Raw genomic sequence first — 22,310 nt, 5'->3', positions numbered from 1 at the left:
TTACTAAATACAACTAGAGGCTTCTGAGTATCTGAACTAATTATTACAAACCTTCTTTGCATCTACTGCCAATGAAGGAAGGGTTTTCTTCCTGAGTTTTCTTACTAATTGTTCTCAAAATCCAGAGTTCTGTGCTCTACATATGATTCTGTAAGAGTTTTTTATATCAAAAAGGCCCTTGAGATTACAAAGGTGTCACATTGCCAGGTCAGTTTCTAGCTATCCACTCCAGCAAAAAGTAGGGTCAAAGCCAATTTAAGCAGCTAAGTTGAATGTCAACTTATAAAGAGAATCCCTAAGAAGCATAAGATTAATAACATCTTACAGTGGAGCAAATAACATATCCAGAGACTGGAACCATTATGCCTTCGTTTCATCAGCAGTGAATTGTGAGCAGCTTGGTCAGGCAGAGAATGTCCCACAGCAGGTAGAAGAAACTCCTTCCCTCCTCCCTGTCTCCCAGTTCAGCAACCTATTCAAACATTTGTCTACATGGATCAGGACAAAAAAGATGCTTTCTCTTGTCTTCTTTGCCACCACCCATCATAACTTCACATGACCCAGTTGCAAGCATTCTGGGTTAAAAAAGTGAGTGGGATCCCTGGTGCCTTCATACTCTCACTTTGTGGAATAACGTCTTGCTTTGTACGGGTAATGACTGTAGACATTCCTTCACACTTGAGCATTGAACATCACTCGGGTGATGTTTGGCATGGAAAAGCCTACCAATATGCATGTGTTACAGCATTTTCTTCTTTTAGCATCAGGTGTGGACACCAAAGTAAAAAGTACAGGACCAGGCTTAAAATAGTGGCTTAGATTTTGTGATCATTAGTTAGTTGCTCACAACAGATGATTATTAACTGACCATCAAAAATGTTTTCCTAGAGCTCAAGTACTTCAATTTTGGCACATAAGGTCATAGATTAGGTCCTCACCAGCTGTCATGTATATCTGAAGCCACAATAGCAAGGAACATACATTAATTTTGGTAAAACACATGAGATTCATCATACTAGAGAGAAAAGTTTTACTACTAGATTTGATGTATGGGTTGAAACTTTGTGCTTTCTAAACTCCCAACCACATGCACGATGTTTTAAAGGGCCTTATTTCAATCCTGACAAATGAGCACCAGATGTTTCTTTTATTGCACTTGCATTTTATATAGTCATTCAACATTTCAGGCTCATGTTAAGGCCTCAGAAACTCTCTCTGACCCACCTCTCGCCCCATAAAAAAGAGAAGCTGCAGGAGAGAACAAAATCAAGAATAAAAGATCATAATTCTGATTAAATATAGCAAATAAATGAGGGAAGGACGGAATTCTTTCCACAAGCAAAAAGAGAAGATAGGGCAAGAGTTACGGCTGGGTTCAGTTATCATCAAGCACAGCCCTACTGTTCGAAAACCTCTCGTGAAGAACAACGCTATTTTTCCTTTATTTTATTATTTCTTTAAAAACAACTGTGCTCGGAAAGGTTCCCTTTGACCTATAAATGCCATAAGCAGGAGATTAAAAGGCCTATAATTACATATAACCATTCTGGCTTCTCTGCAGGTGACAGTGGGGATGAGGTTGCTTCCGTGGAGAAGGGAGACGAGCTTTCAGGATTTATTTGTTTAATTAACTGTTTTCTTTTCTTCTTTTCTTCCTTTCTTCCTAGAAGCAGCTGTTCATTCACTCCAATCTCACTGCCTACCTCATCCATTCTGAAGGAAAGTGCTCTCCAGGCCAAGCTTTCCTCTAACCAGTACCCCATAAGGACACATTGAGGTGGAACCGCACAGTGTCAGTTAGAGAAAGATTGGTTCCTGCAAGTGCTAAGTATTATTTTCATTCCCATTAGGTTCAGCCTCTGGCAGTTTTGATTTGCTTTTCCATTTTTGCCTGACCCAAGAACTTTTTACTGCATGTTGACTGAATACATTGAAAGGCTTGCTTTCTTGCTAGAGAAGCAACTTAATATTTAAGCGTAAGCTTTAGTGTGTAGGTACACACTGAGTTAGAGCACATACCAAGAGGTTGAGGAAAGGGTTCCATTCCTTGATCTACCACTGACTAAATTCGTCACCTTGCTTCAGATTTCACCCATCTGTGAAACGGGATAATGATCCCTCCGTAACTCACAGGGCAAGAATGTCATTAATATTTGGAGTTGGTTTCAGATTCTTGAAGAAGAGCTTTTCCATTATATCATTTGCCTGTTTTGGCCAGCACTTGGACTAAAGATGTGAGTGTAGTTTCAACTCTATATTCTACAAAATCTGATGGCTCGGTGTGGTGCCATCACCTGCAACACGCAGTACCTTTATAATAGATGTGGTGAAAAATAAGACACAAGACTGCTCTAAAGCAAAGCCTTGATTTGAACTTCTGTGAACTTCAGGAAAATTTATATTTGACTCCACATCCCGGTTTAGCTGCTTGGGACCATCAAAGACAAACCTATCGGTGAAAAAGCATATGAAGTTGTAAGAAAAGTGAAGAAAGGGGCCTGCAGCTGACGAAGAGATAAGTGAGCAGAGGAAAACAAAGTAAAGCTGAAAGTTTGTCAAATCTGCATGCAAGCAACTGGACTAATTTCAAAAGTGGAACTGTAGACTGTTTTAGGATCTGATTTTCTGTGGCTCTTGCTTTTGCCTCAACTACCCTGATGCTAATGAACTACAATGCTGAGGGGTGCATTATACATGCTTTTATACTGTATTTCAAGAAAAAGGTATGTGTACTGTGTGTAACTGTCTTCCTGGAACTTGATGGAGGGGATAGATATCTGAAATGAATGAGCAAACAGTGCAAATGCCATTCCAATTCACTCCCAGGAACACAGTCCCTTAGTGGTTTCCTAGAGGCACATCAGGCAACACAAGCAGAGGATTCTTTGCTGCTGCCACGACAGTTCAGAGTCCCCAGACACAAAAGGATGCAGAATCATTAATGTTTCATTGTGAATGCCAACCCGTTGCTACTGGAAAGAGATGGAGATTATCTTGATGCTGCTGCCCCACAACGGGCAGATGGTATAAATCTGCACGCAGACTCCAAGCTCTGTGAGAGGTCGCCCTTTGTTTCGGCAGCACTCGCAGATTTCTGTGACTGATCCTACACTGAACACTAAGATGGAAAATCAAACCCCAAATTGATGGATCAGCCCTGAAAGGGCCCTATAATTGAATCCAGCCCTCTGCAGGTACAGTTATGTTATACAGTCACTTTCCTAAACCGACAAGGTCATTCCGTCTTGGTAACCACAAGAACACATATCCATGTATTACCCACTTCAGCACACACCACACATAACTTCTTCAAATACCATTATCATTTTCCTCAAACCCACTAGTAAATGAATTATTTAGTGTGGAGCAGGGAGAGGAGCTGACACGTCTGACAACGTTTGAATGCCGTAGTGTTCAGGTACCTGCAGAGCTGAAACTCCCAGTTAATTATCTAGCCTTGCTGTTTTATGGAGGTTCATGTGTCTTCAAGATCTTACTAAATCAAGGCTTACTTGGCATTTGTCTTCCATGTAAAGCTGGGCAGGTGTTCAACTGTGAATGCTGACCTGAATTGTGACTGCAATAGCTGGCACAATGGCACTCTGCCTGTTTTTTTTGAACCTAAGTGTTTTGCTCTCAGTGTGTCCTCTGGAACTGAGCCTTGCGCTGGGGAGTGCCTTTTGTGATGTTTGTGTGGCACCTCAAAGTCTTGACCTAATTCTCTTCCATGTGTTAGCACAGTGTCAGGATGATCGTAATGTTTTTAAATGCAGCAGGTTTTTTCCTTGTAACATTGTTTAAAAAACTGGTATTTAAACACATACACACTCATATAGTATTATTCTGATCACAGTTGAAATATCCATACAGATACAAAGCATGCTAGTGCTCCAGAACAAGGACAAACATATAGAAACATGCTCTCAGTCACCATCCCAAGGAGGCAGTTTATCTATAAATCAAACATGTGGCACACTTTTCTTCAGATTATCCTCTTGATGCACCAAAGCAGCATCTAATCAGCTTTCACTCTAACAAATAAAGATTTGTGGCTTAAGTAAGTGATGTAGGAAATAACCCACAATCTCACTCTGTGCTTGCAGGAGAACAATAACAAACTTTTCCCATGAATGTCTAAGGTGTTCCATCTACAAAGTAAATACTAGCGTGTAGGAGATCTTTGCATGATGTGAAAATTCGGGAGGGATTAGAAACACTGTCAAAGATTATATTACAGTACTGCTGTGCTCTATACAGAATTGCAAAACCAAACCCTGATCATTTGAACTTAAGGTGAAGGTACAAATTTAAATGGAAGAATTCTTAGGAGAATCCTGGTAAGAAATAAGAGATAGAATAATTTCTCTCACTTTTGGAAAAAACTTACCATTGCATCATTACTAACAAGAAAACAAGCATTTCTGAAATTCAATGTATTAAAGCAGTATGCCTTAAAATCCTCTCAAAGCTCAATCTAAATAATCAAAGAACTAAGGATTCTGTAATTATATGTAAGAGTTTTACCCAGATTTTCATTCTTGACTGCAGAACTGTGTTAAGACACATTCAGAATTCCTGTTTTGGTTGTTACTTTGCTTACTCAGACAAGCTCTATTAATCTCAAAGAGCTTTGTGTACACATAAAGACTGATTAAAAGCTGTGAAAGGTCACTGATCCTTTGTCTTTAATTTTAAACCTCCGGGAATCTGATTTATTCTCCTGAACTTTAATTCTGACATTTTTTCCATTTCTACCTTAAGCAGAGGCAACAACTTGAAAAAAACTCAGCTTCTGAAAAAGTCATACCTTTTTATTTTTCTGCGACAGATGATTAGTAGGGAAACTTCCTCTCATTCCAATGAAATTAAAGAAGCCTTCTGTGCTGCGGTTAGAGAAATGGGCAATACTGCTCAACTTTTACTGCAATTCCAGGATCCTGGGAGCTGGTGGTTTGTAAAATGACCCAACAGCCCAGGATAAGAAGTTAATTTTGTGCTCAGTCTCCCCTGGTGGGTTGGCATTCCTCCTCCACGTCTTTGACAAAAGATGGCCAGCTCCCATTTTCAGTCAGGACCTTCCGGTACTGCTGAGACTCGAAGGCACTCCTCAGTCCTTCATGTTTTCCACAGTTTACATCATTACTACCGTCGCAACACCCAAGGGTGTTACTATTATTAATATCATAGGCAAAAGAGACTTCTGGACAGCGGAAACTGCTGCTGCCAGAGGGGCAAGCCGTGAAGGTTGGGAGGGGATCATCTCCGCCGCCTTGGGCCCCGGGGCACTCCTGAGGCACACCTGAGGCCCTGAGGCCGCTGCCGGTAGAGGCCGCTAGGGCCGGTGGAAGCCGTTAGGGCCGTTAGAGCCGTTATAGCTCCCTTGGCCACGCGGCGGCGGGAGAGAGCGCGAGGCCGGCGTCCTCTCGCCCGCCGTGACGGAGAGAAGGGCCCCGAGGAGAGGCGCTCGTGCCGCGTTCTCGCTGGTAGGTGACGTCATTACCGTGCGACGGCGGCGAGGGCGAGGGTGGGCAGGAAGCTCGGTGGCCGGCACGGCTCGGCTCGGCTGGGCGCGGTACGGCGAGGGAGGGCGAAGGCGGCGGCGGGCTGAGGGGAGGTGGCGGCGGGGGTGCTGGGCCCTTGCGTGGCGGGCTCTCCTCGGCCTGCGAGGGAAGGGGGACAAAGAGGCGGGGTTTCCCCTCAGGCCTTGCTCCGGTACCTGCCGGGTTTTCGCCTTCCAGAGCGGTGTTTCTGAGGCAGAGTCTTATTTCCGAGCCTAATGGGTTTTCTCCTTCCAGAGCATTCCTGTTGAGACTGCTTCCGTAAAGACATGACCACGCAGGTATGTATGTAAAAACACAGCGTTAATTAAACTAATTGCCAGCTTGATATTTATTTTTTTTTAGGCTGCTCATTCGTAATATTAATTATTTTTTCTTTCCAGTACGGTATTCTCTTCAAGCAAGAGCAAGGTGAGAAAACACTAACATGTATTAAGTAATACCAGCTTCCTTGGATGATGTAAAATTGATAATGGCATATAGACTTGTGAGATGACCTGTATTATGTTTATATTAAGTATAAATCTGAATAACTCAAAAATAGCTATGCTGTTTTTTCAACAGTGACCTTGGTGAACAAAATACATCCTGTGTTTTGAAACAATGAGAACAGTGACAAGGGTCTTAAGAGCACTGAGAGATGTGAAGAGCAAAGGGTCTATTGCCACCATTACAATCAGCAATTTTAGCATTACCAAAACTGGTAGATGTCTTCCATTAAAAGAAACCACTTAATTTTTAATTTCTATGCTTATATTTTCTTTTAGCTCACGATGATGCCATTTGGTCAGTTGCCTGGGGAAAAAATAAAAAAGATGGTTCTGAAACAGTGATCTCTGGTTCTTTGGATGATCTAGTGAAGGTTTGGAAGTGGTAAGTGAAGTGCTCCACATTAACCAGTTTTAAGCCTTGGAAGTAGTCAGTATGGAAGTACAGCAGTCTTGAATTTCCATGATCTGCAGGGATTTTAGAAGTTGCATCAGGGAAGGGGTAGCCTGGCACACAGAATGTTCCCTCGAGCAAGCTTATCTTCATTGGTGCGTGCTTTCTCTTGGAGTGGTAGCTTTCTGATGTGCTTTAGTTGTTGAAGAACACAAACCGTTTTGAAAATACTTATCAAATTTTACGTGTTGTCTGCCAGAGAATAATACATGTAGTGACATAGTACAAAGAATGGATTTCTAAACCAAAGAATTAGAAATATAACTTTTTATGAGGCAGTGCACTGGAGCGTGTGTACTGTGAAAGGAATAATGGGAGTAGAGTGAAACAGGAAACGACATCTTCCTTTTTTATTTAGAAAAGAAAAAAATCCTCATAATCCTCATGCAAGTGACACTGAAGTGTGCTTTTGCAAATAAATCGTTTTATCTTTTAGCCAAAGCAGTATTAAGTATGTGCTTAACTGTAATGACATGAGTAGCTTTGTTGTGGTAATTACAAAAGTGTTGGTCATTGCGTTTCATGGTTTGCCGACAGATTAACAGTCTGCTGTGTAAGTACTCGTGTATTGATGCGCAATCAAAATTTCAGTGGCACTGCTTACAGACTTAAGATGAAGTACATGCTTTGCAGAAACATGATAAATGATGGATTTGCCGGTTCTTTCCCTTAAGCACAGAAAGCAATTTGTGCATAACTATCTTCATGTTTCATGGGTGAAATTCGATTCCCCTTTTGCTGAACAAAATAGAGAAATGTGGGTTGTCTTTCTTGTTTTGTCTGAGGCTGGAGATCAGTTATGTACCCCCAGCTATTAATAACTAGGCTTTTCTTTCCCTTGAACAAAAGGAATGATGAAAAATTGGATCTACAGTGGACTTTGGAGGGTCACCAGCTGGGCGTGGTGTCTGTGGATATCAGCCACACAGGCTCCATCGCAGCATCCAGCTCCCTTGATGCCCACATTCGCCTTTGGGATTTAGAAACTGGCAAACAGATCAAGTCAATAGATGCTGGCCCTGGTAAGATGTCAGTGTTAACCTGTCTCTGTGTAAGAAGTGTACTTACTCTAGATAGTAATACTGCACAGGGTATAATTAGGGTACATGAGATGACTAGTTTGTTGCAGTTTGGTTTTGTTGTGTTTTTTTTTTAAATCTTGCTTTCTTTGCAAAAATCTAAGTGATTTTTATGAACTCAACATAAAGTATATCAGACAACTTTACATTTATTTTTTCACACTGCTTGCGCTTTCTTGGATACGTTTATTTGATAAAAGGCTATTTTAAAAGATAATTCAAATGCTTATTTGAAGTGGCTTACGAAGAAGATCTGAGCTTTCTTTGTAAGCACTGCACTGAATTTGAGACAAGTATGTGATGCTTGTTTATGCAGTACATCCAAGCCTGAGGGAACAAGTCAAAACACAGTAAAGCTGGTCTGGATCAATGTTGTGTCTTCTGAGTTGGAATTCAGGGCCTAAGATCTTATTTCAAACATTTCATTGGTCCACCGGCAATCCCTAGTTTAAGAACAATCTTGCAATGTTTTAGGTAACTAGTATTAAGTTTATAGAAAAAAACCTGTTAATTACATTGTGCCAGATAAATACGTTGTACTGCTATAGAAAGGTATGGTATTTTAAATTCTGTTGAGGGGATGTTGCTGTATGTTACATTTGTATATCTGTGTTTCTCCTGCATCTTCTGTGCTTTGCTAGATACTAGTGTTGCTTTCTTTTACTAGTTTAGTATCTTTTGGTACCAGTAGAAAAGTAAGAATTTAGACTTAACTCATGCAGTCGTAAATTCTAAATTTATTGTTACAGGAGGGTCTGAAAAGCTCAAGGTCTTACTAGAAAATGTAATCTTTCACTAAATGGAAATAAATAGCTCAAGCTATGCTCCACTGATTACATAGAAGGAAATTAACTTTCATGAGTTTGTAAGCTCTTCTTAAGAGTAGAGTTTAGAGCATTAAGAGTAATTAGGGGGTTAAATGTCTAAAGAAGTGCATACAGAACTGACATTGTTGAATACCTAGAAACAGTATTCAGCTAACTGATTTATTTATTTTTTTTCTTTTCAACACAGTTGATGCTTGGTCCCTGGCTTTTTCACCTGATTCCCAGTACCTTGCAACAGGAAGTCATGTCGGAAAAGTAAATATTTTTGGTGTTGAAACCGGAAAGAAAGAATATTCCCTGGACACCAGAGGAAAGTTCATCCTTAGCATTGCATATGTAAGAAAATTGATAATTTCTTATGTGAAATTGCTATTGCTGTAATGTGTTGTAAATCTGATGTTTTGTTTCCATCTATCAGTTTATCTCTACATAATAGTTAAATGACGATCATACTTTGATAGTTCCATATATAAACTGTGTGACATTCCCACCCTGCATATATGGAAAATTTACTTTGATCTTGCTTATTCACACGTTGTGAATAAGTCAGATGAGGTCTTTGGGATTGTTGGAGCCCAGGTATCTTGCACAGATTTGTATTTGTGACAAGTTGCCAAGAAAATGTCAGGGAGGTACATAGCATAAATCCATACGGTTGTTAAATGCATACTTTTTGTGCTTTATTACAGAGTCCAGATGGAAAATACTTAGCCAGTGGAGCAATAGATGGCATTATCAATATTTTTGATATTGCAACTGGAAAACTTCTGCATACGCTAGAAGGTAATGATTTGTGTATTTGCAATACCCAAGTTTTGGCTTCATTCCTCAACAAAATTAAACGATATAACACAAGTCAGAATAATATACAACAGCCATGGCATAAATGAGTTCATGTTTCTGTCCATTAGACTGTATTTAGTTAGTTAGTGTGCTGTAACTTAAACCACTTAAAATATTGGAGGCAAACTGTAAACCGAGGCTTGCATCATAAATGCCTATTCTCAAACGGTATAGTCAGTAATGCTTAACTAAATCTTGACTTGCAGTTCCTTCTTGTATTGCAGTGCAGTACAAGGGAATAAAGCTAAACCAAATGTGTGCTGCCATGTATATGACTATTCTTTTTGCTGTGGTATTAGTTTTATAGCAGTTTATTCATGTTGTAAATAATAACCGAACATTTTATAAGACATGCATTTTTCTAACAGATAAGTGGGCTTCTAATGTCCATACAGTTTCTGTCCAGTTGTATAGTTAATTAAAAACCCAACTACAAAATGAAATGATATTAGAAAATATGACATACTTTCTAATAAAGATCCACAGCTGAAAAAATAAGATACTTTTGTGTTGCAGTGGACATGCCTTAACATTCAAAGTTCAGAATCACCCTCGGTTTCCATTTTATGTTGTGCAAAGAAGCTTGTAGAGGCGTAAAGAGAAACCCTCTTCTGAGGTTGCTTTCTTTTAACAGGGAACGCAGGAATGCTCTTCTGGTGTAGCTTCTTAAGCACTGTCATTAGGAAGAGGAATAGATACGTTCTAAGCCATATATAACTTTGAATTTCAGGTCATGCGATGCCTATTCGTTCACTGACATTTTCTCCGGATTCTCAGTTACTTGTAACTGCTTCAGATGACGGCTATATCAAAATTTATGATGTGTAAGTTATTTTGCAAGACACGCTAACAGGAAAAGAGAGGCTGATAACTTAATGTATCAAACCCTTTGCTGTCTATAATTTCCTCCAGCTTTTAGTGACTTCTTTATGTAATAAATAATATTAAATACTAAAATACTACACTGTTAAATAGTTTTTAAAAAGTGCATAGGTGGATGACAGGCTTAACTTGAAAACAAATTACTTTCCTCATATTTGGCCTTGTAGGCAACAGGCGAATTGTTTTGTAGATCTGTCCTGTGTGTTTGTGCTTACCCATCTGAAACATCTGCTCCATACCCAAGAAATTACATTTATGACCTGTTTCTGTTGCATTGTGCAAAAACCTGGAAGACCTTGTGGAGGAAAAAGCACAGCTTCAGTGATCTTCACTCCCCTAAACCTGCATTACTTTGCTTTCTTCATGGTGAAACTGTTCTGTCCACCAGTTTATTTTCTCAGTGACTTCTTTGTACATTAACCATTTGAAATGGAAAAACAGAATCTGTTGTAACACCAGTTCAGCCTGAATGAACAAATGCCTAGTGGTCACCTCCCACAACCTTGCGTTCCTGACTGCGCTACCTAGAGTATATTCCTGTTGCTTTTTCCCTGGAATTCACAAACGTTAAAATGTTAAAATTCTGTGTTGTCTAAAATTTGTTCTTTCCACAGGCAACACGCAAACTTGGCTGGTACATTAAGTGGGCATGGATCCTGGGTATTAAATGTAGCATTTTGTCCCGATGATACCCATTTTGTTTCCAGGTATTGAGGGTTTTTAACTTGTTTATGCTTATTGGAAAAAATCATATAATTTTATATTTACAAAGGGAAATGGATCATAAAAAGTAAACATGTACAAATTGCAATGGAATCTATAATGGAATAATGTACATTACAATTAAAGACTCAAGAGCCAGTCTGTGATGTGCTGCCAGTTGCAGTGAAAAGCTTTTTATAGTCTTAAGTCGTCCCACTGCAGTGTAGTTCCCTACACAAGTGAAGAACATGTAAAAGAAGGGCAATTTGATTCTAAATAGCTGAAAAATTGCCATTGAATTAAAAAGTACAACGTAATGTAGTAGTACATTAATCTAGTTGAACTTTAGTGTTAACTCTCAAAACAGCTGAGGCAGTTGGGGACCCAGTATATGTAACAGGAGTTTCTTTATCCAAAGAACTTACTTTAAAGAATTTTTTGGCTAAAACAGGAGTCCTCATTTTCATGTTGCAGATGTTGAAACAGTGAACATATTTTAAAGGTAGCTGGAAGACACACTCCTTTGTTAGTTTATCCCTCTATTTGGTGGGTGACAGGGGATTTCTTATGTCCACTGCATGAGAATCTTTTAAGCTTTGCACTAAACCGCAGTTGATCTATTCATTTAAATATTGATCAATACTATTTTTCTTTCAGTTCATCTGATAAAAGTGTGAAGGTTTGGGATGCTGGGACGAGAACCTGTGTTCACACTTTCATTGACCACCAAGATCAGGTATGTCTGTTTCTGCTTTGCCTGGGTCACTGTTCACAGGAGAACTGTAGTTGTGCACATTCCTGCTTCACGTTGGTGCTGTAGCTTCAGGGTCGGACTTGCTGTAATGAAATCTTAGGAGTTGCTTGTAATTATTTGGCACTTAATATTGAACTAATATTCCAAGCGTGTAGGTTGATCTCTTCCAAGTAATTTACTTTTTCAGGGCCAAATAAGGGCAATCCTGAGTGGCCAAAAGGATTCTTTCCAAGCCGTATTTTGTATCTTTGTCTATGGTCTTATTTCTGTATCTTACACAGTGTGTGCCTGTGCAAGTGGGGAAAATACTTATTTAAAAGGATGGAATTACCTAAAAAAGATGCTTGAAAGCAGCCTTGAAAATCTTTTGCGATTTTTTTTTTTTTTTTTTTTTTTTTCCTCCGAGTGATAGCTACCTTTGAGGGAAAAGGAAGTTAGGTATCTATCAAGATACTCTTTTACCAAATGTTAGGTGTTAAATAGAACAATGCTGTTTTTTAATGGATCACAGAAGAAGCCTTAACAAAGGAAATGAAGAATTTTTACTTGGGCTCTTTCTAACACAGTACTTTTTTGCTGGTAACCTTCTTCTCAGTTATCTACAGCTGTGGGGGGCTTAGTATTGAAATACCAAGCAGAATTGGATTCCCAGTGTTGTTTTAGCTGTTGTCTATAGCGTCCTAAGTTTGTGACAGGCAGAGATGCATCAGCTCTTTGGAAGGCTGGTTTTTAGGTATTAACGCACAATGGTGTAGAAGATACCTCAAAACATGTTGTTGTCAGTTTGCAACCCCACTCTAATGTACTGGGGGGCCTTCACTTTTCCCGATGTCATCCTGGTGATGGAGATGGGGGTCGATGAAAAGTTTGTGTAACTGTCCCAAGCTTAGGTCAGAGGACTGACCTGAATTTTTTTTAAGGTTTGCACAAGTAAATAGCTTTCTTAATGAGCCCAAGGATAAACTGCATCATTCTTCAGTTTGTCATGATGTGTCAGTCTGCGTGAAAAGAACAAACTCCCTCTCTTGCTTTCCTGAAAGCACTGGAAAATACTCTTTTTGGAAAGGAAGACAGGAGGGGCAGAAGTGAAAATGTTAGGTTTGATTTATGCAAACCGGGGCAAGCACTTTTCAACCTTTTTCAAGTAACCTTAGATTGTGTAAGCCATTGTCAGTAAAAAAGGAATGTTAAGAACTTGTCAGGCTACTAGATGGCAGTGTCTCTCTGCTTCATCAACCTCACCTGCTGTTAAAGCAGGAGCCATAACTGGACCAGCTCTAATAAGGTGATCTTAAATAATCCTCCCTCTTCTGCTTGTTGTAGCCAGTAAATATGACTGCTCTGAAGGCATTTTTTTTTCTTAAGTCTCCTGCTGATAACTTTGTCTATGTTCTAATTACAGGTTTGGGGAGTGAAATACAACGGAAGTGGGTCCAAAATCGTATCTGTTGGGGATGACCAAGAAATTCATATTTATGACTGTCCAGTTTAAATGTCTTGACTGGGCCCCTTTGGTTAACTCTTGTGGCAGTTTTCAGGAATACTACTGTCCTTCTATGTAATTTTTTTAATATGATAAAAGCATTTTAGTAATGCTGAGCTGCAAAATCAGATATGTTTATATGTAATTTTGATTTTGTTTAGCATGAAAAAAAGCTTTACTTTTTTAAAAATAAAAGCTAATGATGCAAGTAACACATGTCTAATCCTTAGAAGAATGTATTTTTGGAAATACGTCATCATGGGCGAAGTAACTGCCCAGTTAATCTCCCCTGTCGTTATACAAAAATAGACTGGAGCTGGGAAGTGTTGACCAAGTCCAACAAGTCTTATTTTAGGAAAAGGAAGAGTGACTGAGGCTGGGTGTTGTACGCATGGGAAATGGGAGCCTGCATTCATTTTGATGGTGGCACAGTGAGTGCAATAGGGTCACTTGAGTTGGAACACCTGTTCTGACAATTGTAGGATGACATTTAGCTCATTCATCATGATTTAATGTCACTAAAGGGTGCGAGTTGGTTCCAACCCTGACTTAACAGAAACTACTTAAAAACAAGTAAAAGAGCTTTAGTGTGATCATTTTGCTCTGGTATCTGGTCACAGTATAAAACAGCAGCAGTATACCCCCCACATGTGGTTTTGGTTTATTTGTCTTCGTTAAGGCTCAAGTACGCACCACCAAGGAGCAAGTAAAAACCCTTTCTAGGGAAGGCTGCAATACAGAGCTTGAGCTTCTGAAAGATCAAAGTTTTATTTGGAGGTACATGCCTAGATGTAGCTAGAAGTATACACATTAGGAGGATACCTTCTAACCCTTAGTTACATAGAGGTAAGCAGCTACTCTAATGCAACAAAAGAACAGAGGGAAGAATGTTATGCAAAAAGTGGGTCATGCACAAAGTGCTTTTGAAATACAAAGACAAGCACTAATGTTGCAGCTGACACCAAGGTGAATGTGGAGAACAGTCTAGACTAGGAGCTTGGAGTCTGAGCTTAAAGAAACTGATTTAAAAAAATAAAGGGATTTCTAGAGTGGCTTAGAAAGTACAAGAGAAGCATGATAAAGTGTGAAGAGTTCTATTTATTAGAAGTTATTTCTGCTATGTTTTAGTCTATGAAATTAATTTTCCAGTATGAAAGTATTTACATAAGACACTCCACTTAGCCTCTATCAATATTGCCAAAGTCTTATATAAATAGCATAGGTGAAATAAATTGAGAACCTTCACAGCAAAGGAAAATGTATACCAACTCAGTTGGGTCTCAGCTGTGTGACATTTGCTTTATATATAAAGACTACAAGAACACAATATAAATTAGTTACAAAAAGGTGATACTGACAGCGCAGCAACTCAATTTGCTGAACACAAAAACCACAAGCAGTGGCTATTACAGCCATGCAGTTTTCATTGTGAAAATTTACATTTTAGATGGCATCCATTCCACCTTGCCTTAAGATGTCTGACATTGTACTCCTGTTCTTGGACCCTCCTCATCTTCTTCATATGCTTCTCCCCCACTGTTACGGTAGGCTTGCTCATTTGGATCAAAATCTTCAAGGTCTACCTGCTCCATTTCATCTGTGACCATAACATCTTCTCGTGGAGGAAGCAGAGCCTCCAGCAGACACAGTTTCTCCCTCGGGAGCCAACAGTGCTCTGGGAACTGGACCTACAATTTTATATTTTTATTTTAATTAATAGTTATTTATGTTGGCATCAGGAGTATCTTTGGTACAGAACAGCAGTCAACTTACCAAAAATTGTATAATTAAGCTGCCTTTGTCCATCGGAGATTTGTAGATAGGCATCCCTTCATTGTAGATACACTTTAGGTCCCCATGTTTTATCACTTCACCTACACAGAGGGAAGAACTGTTAAGTAAGCGTATGTGACAGGCATTTCAGAACCATGAGAAGCGGGGTTATACAGTGCTCCTGCAGCACCTGAGAGAGAGCAGTAAGTGGCTCATAGAAAAGGCTGCAGACTGAAAAGTATCAAACCCAAGCTCTACAGAGCTAAGGCCATTTAGGCTATTTCCTCTACTGTAAGAGAACCAGCTTCTGTTAGCACAGCCTTCAGCCTGAATTAACAGATAATTTAGTAGAGCTGGAGTTTCTGACCTCTGGAATATTCTCCTGGCTATCCACTGACTGAGGCTGAAGTTCATCAAGAAACATTTGACAGCTTTAGCTGTAATTCTTCATGTAATTTTTAGGAGTGACAAGAATGACAAAGAACCAACTAAATTAAACGACTGCAAGTGCAGTTTGAATCTGTTGCATCAACTGGTTAAAAAACCAAACCAAACCACCCCCCCTCAAAGATCCCCAGTCCAGGCACAATGGAACAGGCAAGCAGTTTGTGTAGCATCAGAAGTCAGGACCTACCTGGCCTAGATGATATGACAAGAACTCTGTTATCCAGTGTTTCAATGGTCTTTCTGAAACCACATAAAGCCTCTGAGAGTTGAATTCTCATTTTTGTGATTAAGTCATGCCCTCGCCTCTGAAAGACACTGTGATCCTTTTGATCAAGCACAATTATAACATCACCAGGCTCCAGATCAGGTTCCTGGTCACCTTCTCCATGAAATACTATCTTCTGACCATCTTTCATACCTGGAGAAAAGAAACTCATTTATTCTGTGCAGAGCTGTAGACTGTGAATAGGGACACAGAACAAATACCCAGTTCTTACCTTTATCAACATGAACTTCTATGATCTTTTTCTCTCTTACAACCTTACAGCCATTGCAGTTGTCACACCTGTCCTTCGGATTTATCCTTTCACCTTGGCCTTTGCATTCTGGACACACGGTTTGGATTTGTTGTACCATGCCAGGTCCAATCTGCTGAACAATAACTTGCATTCCTCTTCCTTTACACACAGGGCACTTTTCTATCGCCCCTCTCTTTCCACCATAACCTTTGACAAAAAAGTTAAATCTGATCTCAGTCTCAGAAAAAAATAAATTAATAAAAGTTACTCTACAGCAGTCAGGCTGGAACTCACTGACTTCAAGGGCACCTTTAGGGCAACTTAAAGTAGTTCAGTAACATATTTCCAATGTAACTGGAATTTAGTTTCCATCACAAAACATGCCCCACAAGTTAGAAGTTTCTGTAAGCAAAAGAAAGTCAAGTTTTCCATGCACAGCTTATTTCATTAGCCTCTGCCCCACCTCCCAATACATCTTGCTTTTCAAGGAACTATCAGCATACAGACTTCAAGACCTAGACATTCCATTAATTCCATTTATTATGGAATTAATTCCATAGTATTAATGGAATTGATTATATTAATTAATATTAATGCCATTAATACTTTAGAAAGAATCTGCCTGCTAAATATTTAATAGACTACTAAGATACAAGACCTCATGAAGATTTACCTAAAAGACCATCATTATGGACACTTAATAGCTGCAAAATGAGTTGTGTAATACAAGCAACTCCTATCCTCAGCAATTAAAAAAAAAAAAAAAAAAAAGAGTTTAACAAAACAGCCATTTATTAAAGTTCCGGATTAAGGTACTTTTAATACAGGTACCCTTAACTATAATTCACAGTGAGTTTAGATCTGCCATCAGAACAGTAACTTTATACCACCATGTTAAAGAGAGGCTTACTCTGGGATAAGCACAAATAATAAAATTAAAAAAACCCCCATGCTTTATTCCCAGCCTCACTCCCAATGGTCTTTAAAAGGAAAGAAGGAAAAAGCTTGGAGTAAGAGGGGTTTGAAACCACTACTTTTTTTACCTTCACACTTTCCACAAATAACGTTTTTTTGCAGTGCCAGTTTCCTTGTAACACCATTATACAAGTCTTCAAGAGATACACCTAACTGGTGCACAACATTTTTCCCTTAAAAAAAAAAAAAAAAAAGATTAATTCTGGTTCAGCTGTTGTAAGGACAAATGTTTATTTAAAGGCTTCTACACTTGTTCATACATGCAGTCTCACTGAAGAGACATAAAGTTCATTCCAAACTTTGAACACAGCTCACCCCCCTTAAAAGCATGTGCAGTTCCATCAGCTTCCACTGAGCTGCACCCGCTTATGTCAGAACATAAAGTTTAGCTGTAATTAAGCAAAGCGTCATTAAAGCCACCCTATCCCTAACTTTTTAAGTTTAACTGAAACAGCAAGATGCAAGGACACTACCAGCTTCAGATCTAGTCAATTTAGAAGTTGCCTACCTATAAATTTCCATGCCTCTTCATAGCACAATTTCAAAGATTTTACAGCAAGTTACTACTTGCTCCTTTAACAGACATTGGGCATAGAAAGACAAAAGTCATACTGTGCTTTTGGCAGCACTCTGTACTCAAGTTTCACATAATTTCTCCCAAATATTTTCATGAGATTTAACATTACTTAAGTTGATGGTGTCCTTTGAAGCAAGTTGCCCAAAGCGTATGAGCAAGTGAGGCACAGATCTGAAAAAAAGGTTAACTTAAACCAGGTCTAATTCAACTGCTCTAACCTACCAACATTTCCCCCTCCCCTACAGATTACCCACACCCATTTTAACAAAAAATAAACACAACTCATCAGAAAGATTACTATGGCTACATCATGTTATCTACTTTATTAGACACTTAATACTAGAGTAGCTAAAAAAATAATCATAGTTTACTTGATCTATGGTTGAAATGAGTAATATCCACACTATGTGCACTTAGCAGAACAGCAGTACCATAGCACATGTGTTTTATGCTGAAGTGCATGGTTAGAGTTTCTAGAACTTGTTTAGAACTGTGTACCTCTTCTCTCTCTATTCATTCGGCCTCCACCACCAAAGAACATGTCAAAGATGTCCATGGGTGAAGAGAAGCTGCCGCCACTCAGGCCTCCTTCTTTAATAGCCTGCTCCCCACCCTGGTCATAGAGGTCCCTTTTCTTTGGGTCCGACAGAACTTCATATGCCTGGGATATGAGTTTAAACTAAAAAGAAAAAAGAAGCTCTGAACAACTATGACCAAGAGGAAAAGTAACCCTCTCATATGCAACTCCATCTTCAGATTGAGCCACTATAGCTCTCTCTTGTAGCATTTGTCTTTTTTTTCCAAAAGGAAACTCCCTAAACAAATGTGAAATAGACTATAATAGTACACTTCTGTCCAGGAAACCCACCCCTTTTCTCCCTCTCCCCCCTCCTCCCATGTTACAAGTGGACTTAATTCAGAGTTCCATCTAAGTTACAAGCACATGCAAACTACACTTTGATGACTGCGGTAGTTGCAACCATTATACACCTCTAACAAATCCATTCAGAAAGGGCTATGATATTATCCCCAAAGTCTTGAGGTCCCAAGACACTCAATGGCCCCAGCAGTGCCAGTCATTCTGGAGCTACACAGGGATCCTTCACGCCTGCTGAGCTGCTACGTCCAGCTATAACTTCAAGCTAGACATTTAAGTGACCAGACACTGGTGTTGCTTAGTCATTGCCAATAGAAGGCCTTAGATACAAATCAAAACATCCACTTTATCAAAAAAATAAGCATTTTTAAATAGCTATTAAGGATAGCCTATTACTAGGATGACTAAGCCAATTTTTAAACAAAATTTGCTACTACTGAAATTTCCAAATTAAAAATGGTTTAATTATGACCAGGTAAAGCAGTGGAAGTAAAAAAGCAGACCAAACCAAAAATAAAGGCAGAAAAGGTTACCTTTGACTATGTTACTATTTAGCTAGCTCAAATGTTGTAAATTGCATCTTCTCACAAATTCTGAATTGTGAATTTGTAAATTGTGTACCTAGCATACTAGATACACAAATATGGAGCTTCTATTCTTATGTTAACATATTATCTGAACAGTTTTTAGATAAATAATCCTATTATTCAAGTTTTCAACCGTTCTCCAATTGTGGTACTCATTTACCCTCCTAGGCCACATGCGGAGTTGAGCAGGTCTCTGCTGACATCGTGTAAGATGGCTTTGTTGTCAACAGTCCACCTACGTGCAGCCCAACGATTTCCTCTGGATAGTTACCTTATCCATCTGCATTAACAATTTCTCTGGAGAAAACTCATCCTGTTCAAGGGCACAACCGGATCCAGTACAACCCCAGCATGCCCAGCTGTGCTGGCAGCTGGATCCACCACTGGCCTTTGCAACATCTGACACAGCACGATGGCCACCAGCACACCAGAAAGCCTTTCAGCTTTGCCTGTTTTAACCAGCACCTCTACAAGAACGAGCTCTCGTTGGCAACTCTGGGGAGACCGGTAGGAACGGCCCCCAAAAAGAAGAACCAAGCCCTCCCCCCGCCCCCCGCCACAGCCGGGTCATCGGGCCTGCTGGCAGCCCTACAGGTTCTTTCAAACGGGAGCCTTCATGTAATGGCACTACGCTGCGCGTAAAGGCGTTACGTCTCTCCTTCAGGCAAAACAGAATTTAAAAATACAACTAAGGCCGCGCTTTTCCGCCGTTGTACACCGGCAGCGGCCGGTACGTGCCCGACCGCCGTGCCCTCCGCCAGACCCGGCCGCAGTCGCCCATCTTGAGGCCCGGCCTCGGCCCACCGCCGGGAGCGCTGCCGCCTCACCGCGGGCGGCCCACCGGCCCCGGCCCCGATCCCCCGCGTACCCGCTCGCCCTCGCTGGGGTTCTTGTCGGGGTGGTACTTCAGCGCCAGCTTGCGGTAGGCGCGCTTGATCTCCTCGGAGGAGGCATTGGGCTTCACCTGCAGGATGTCGTAGTACTCCGTCTCCTTCACCATGGTGCTCTGCGGGAGGACGCGCCGCGTTAGGCCGCGTTACACCACCGTGCCCCCCCCCGGCTACCCCGCCGCCACGGCACCCCACAGAGGCCCACCGGGCCAGCGCTCACCGCTGCAGCCTCCCCGGTACAGCCACCCGATGGCCGATCGCCCTCGCCCCGCCTCTTCCGCGGTCTTTATACGGGCACCGGCCGAATCTTCTGGAATGACGCCGCCCTACGTCACGGCCCTGGAACGGTCTAGAATTCCCGCGCGTGGCGTCACCGCCGGTACGTGCAGGGGGAGGGGTCCGTCTTCCGCCTGAGGGGAGGGGCAGCGGCCAGGGGGCGGCTGAGGGGAGCCGGGGCAGCCTCCCTCTGCCCTATTCTGAGGGGAAAGGCGCTCCGTGGGGGGCGGGTTCTTTCCCTCAGGTATCACGGCTTTTGGTCACTAAAGTGTAGTTTTACGGCAGCCGTCTTAATTGGTGGCAGTTTTCCTTCACTCCTCTTCTCTAAAATTCATTAATTCACGTCGGGAGAGTGTGATGAACACCCTCATATGAGTTTCCCGCTTCTGTGGTACAGGCTGCTGTTCTGGTTAGGTAACAGATTGGATTTCTGGTGCCTTCTTCCTCAGTAGTTTAAAATTAATTGAGGTAATGGTGTGCCCCTGCTCTGCTCTCATTTGCTCCTCGCCCTTTCCTCAAGCCAGCCTGCTGAGAGTGGGCTAGAAAGCAGGATTAGTTTTCATCTTTCTCCCAGCAACCGAAGGTCTGCAATTAATTATTTACCACTCAGGTGAAAGGAGATAACTGGTACCAGCGTGGGAGCTGGGTAAAAGCATATTTTCATAGAAGACCACGAATGCTGAAAATTGCAAGTGAAAAAATACAGAAAAGCTGTATGCACCAAGAACAGGTTTTGTTCAAATTAGAAACGAGTAGAAATGCTTATAAGCTGTTTGGGTTTTTTTTTTTTTTATTCCAGGGAGCAGTTCTTTATTCCTGGAAACAGTTTTCTAAACCAAGAACATCTCCTGTGGTTATGATAACCCAAAGGCTGCAGCGCTCTGTCAACTGCAGTACAGGTAAAAAGTTAGGATGACCGTGGTAAAAAAGAACCCTGTTGCATTGTTTAACAGTGGAAAATGGAGAAAAAGGAAAAAAAGGGGGGAAATACGAGTTTTGAATGAAAAATTTTAATGGTTTAAAAGTCTAGTGCCATTATAAGGAACTTTATACTGTATTTCAGGTAAATACTATTAGAAGACTGAATTAATGCAATCTCGCCTTTATGCATTTAGATTAAGCATGTAGATTTACTAAAGGAGGGGGAGCTAATCTACAGGCAAGTAATGCGAAATATCAAGGAAAGGACCAATTCAAAAACACAACAAAGAAACCAGCGTTGGTAACTCTTATTTTCTCTAAGCATAATTATCAACAGCTGAACATGTAAGTCTGTGTTTTGCAATTGTGAAATTATATTGACGAATAAATACAGAAATTATTTTCGGAGATTACTCTATTAAGTTGCTCTGTAAACTTGTAGGCTGAGAACTACATGTCCCTTTTTTAAGGGAAAAAAAACAGTTTATTCTAGTAATGGTCTTCACCTTAAATGAGCTACAGTCCTAAAGATAATCTTGTTTAAGAAAAAATGATAAATCCATTAATAGCTTTGTGGAAGCTGAATGCTTCAGCAGATGAGAGGCTTTCAAAGCACCTAAGGAATTTCACTGAGACTTGAATTTCAAAGATCAATTTATAGTATGTTTTAAAGAGAGAGTATATAATTTCTGTGAGTAGAAGCCCTCATGTAGGTATATGTAGATATTGGTAAATAAAATATCAGACTCATAGGTGGTTTCTTACTAGTAACAGGTGTTACTAGTAATAACACAAACTTTGCTGCTGTGGATCTTAAGAGGATTGAGCCTCCTGCTTTGTTTATTTTCCTTTCATTTTGTTAGGGGGAGCTATCATGTTATTTTTACTTTTATCTTTACTTTTATTCAGCATTTGTTTTCTCCATCTTTGGTTCCAGTTGGTACAACCGAACTTCTTGTTTATTCAAAGAATTAGTGGGAAAAGTAGTAAGGGCTGGTGGTTTGCATTAGAAAAATATTTTCATACTTCTTAGCAATTACAGAGGTGGTTCCTTTACTCAACCAACCTGGTCATCAAGTGTGTATGTGCTCAATCCTTTTTCTTTTGTTACACACCTTCCCCTCCTTGAGTTTGTGGTTGTTTCTAACCAGCAGTCGCTCATTCGTTTCTCAGATGAACAACTCATCTGTCTTAACTGTTCTTTCCCTTCCTTTCCCTCTTGTGCATGGTAATATTATGAATCAACTTATCACTTTTTACTTGCACAGTATCAAATTTGCTTGTAGGTCTAAACAGGAAAACAAGCAGACAATTTCCCTTCTCGGCAAGAAGAGGGAGTGCCCTGGACTGGGATTGGGGAATAATAAACTCCTACTACCTATTTAATTTAACCACCAGA

The 22,310-nt window shown here is 40.4% G+C and overlaps 2 protein-coding genes across 3 annotated transcripts; one reads left to right on the top strand and one right to left on the bottom strand.

The window, feature by feature from the left end:
• The first annotated feature begins 5,508 nt into the window (after window positions 1–5,508).
• SKIC8 (SKI8 subunit of superkiller complex) lies at window positions 5,509–13,280 on the top strand. The gene is made up of 11 exons (XM_074156663.1): window positions 5,509–5,572; window positions 5,796–5,839; window positions 5,942–5,969; window positions 6,326–6,431; window positions 7,350–7,522; window positions 8,594–8,742; window positions 9,096–9,189; window positions 9,980–10,073; window positions 10,746–10,838; window positions 11,491–11,569; window positions 12,990–13,280. Exons 2-11 carry the CDS (start codon window positions 5,828–5,830, stop codon window positions 13,077–13,079), a joined length of 918 nt encoding a protein of 305 aa, XP_074012764.1. The 5' UTR covers window positions 5,509–5,572; window positions 5,796–5,827; the 3' UTR covers window positions 13,080–13,280.
• Window positions 11,986–19,989, bottom strand: DNAJA4 (DnaJ heat shock protein family (Hsp40) member A4). Of its 2 annotated transcripts, XM_074156661.1 has the most exons (8): window positions 19,935–19,989; window positions 19,693–19,830; window positions 17,859–18,039; window positions 16,852–16,956; window positions 15,788–16,015; window positions 15,478–15,708; window positions 14,844–14,944; window positions 11,986–14,758 (listed from the first exon to the last, which is right to left on the bottom strand). In XM_074156661.1, the coding sequence occupies exons 2-8, from the start codon at window positions 19,822–19,824 to the stop codon at window positions 14,540–14,542; spliced, it is 1,197 nt and encodes a 398-aa protein (XP_074012762.1). In that variant the 5' UTR covers window positions 19,825–19,830; window positions 19,935–19,989; the 3' UTR covers window positions 11,986–14,539. The 2 variants fall into 2 exon arrangements, with proteins under 2 accessions (XP_074012762.1, XP_074012763.1); XM_074156662.1 differs by lacking the exon at window positions 17,859–18,039 and having other exon boundaries at window positions 13,816–14,758; window positions 19,935–19,978.
• Window positions 19,990–22,310: the final 2,321 nt, after the last annotated feature.

Source organism: Numenius arquata, chromosome 11, assembly GCF_964106895.1.
Source record: "Numenius arquata chromosome 11, bNumArq3.hap1.1, whole genome shotgun sequence".
Taxonomy (NCBI): Eukaryota; Metazoa; Chordata; class Aves; order Charadriiformes; family Scolopacidae; genus Numenius; species Numenius arquata.
Note: the sequence above shows the minus strand (reverse complement) of the source record. Positions and strands in the feature narration are given on the sequence as shown.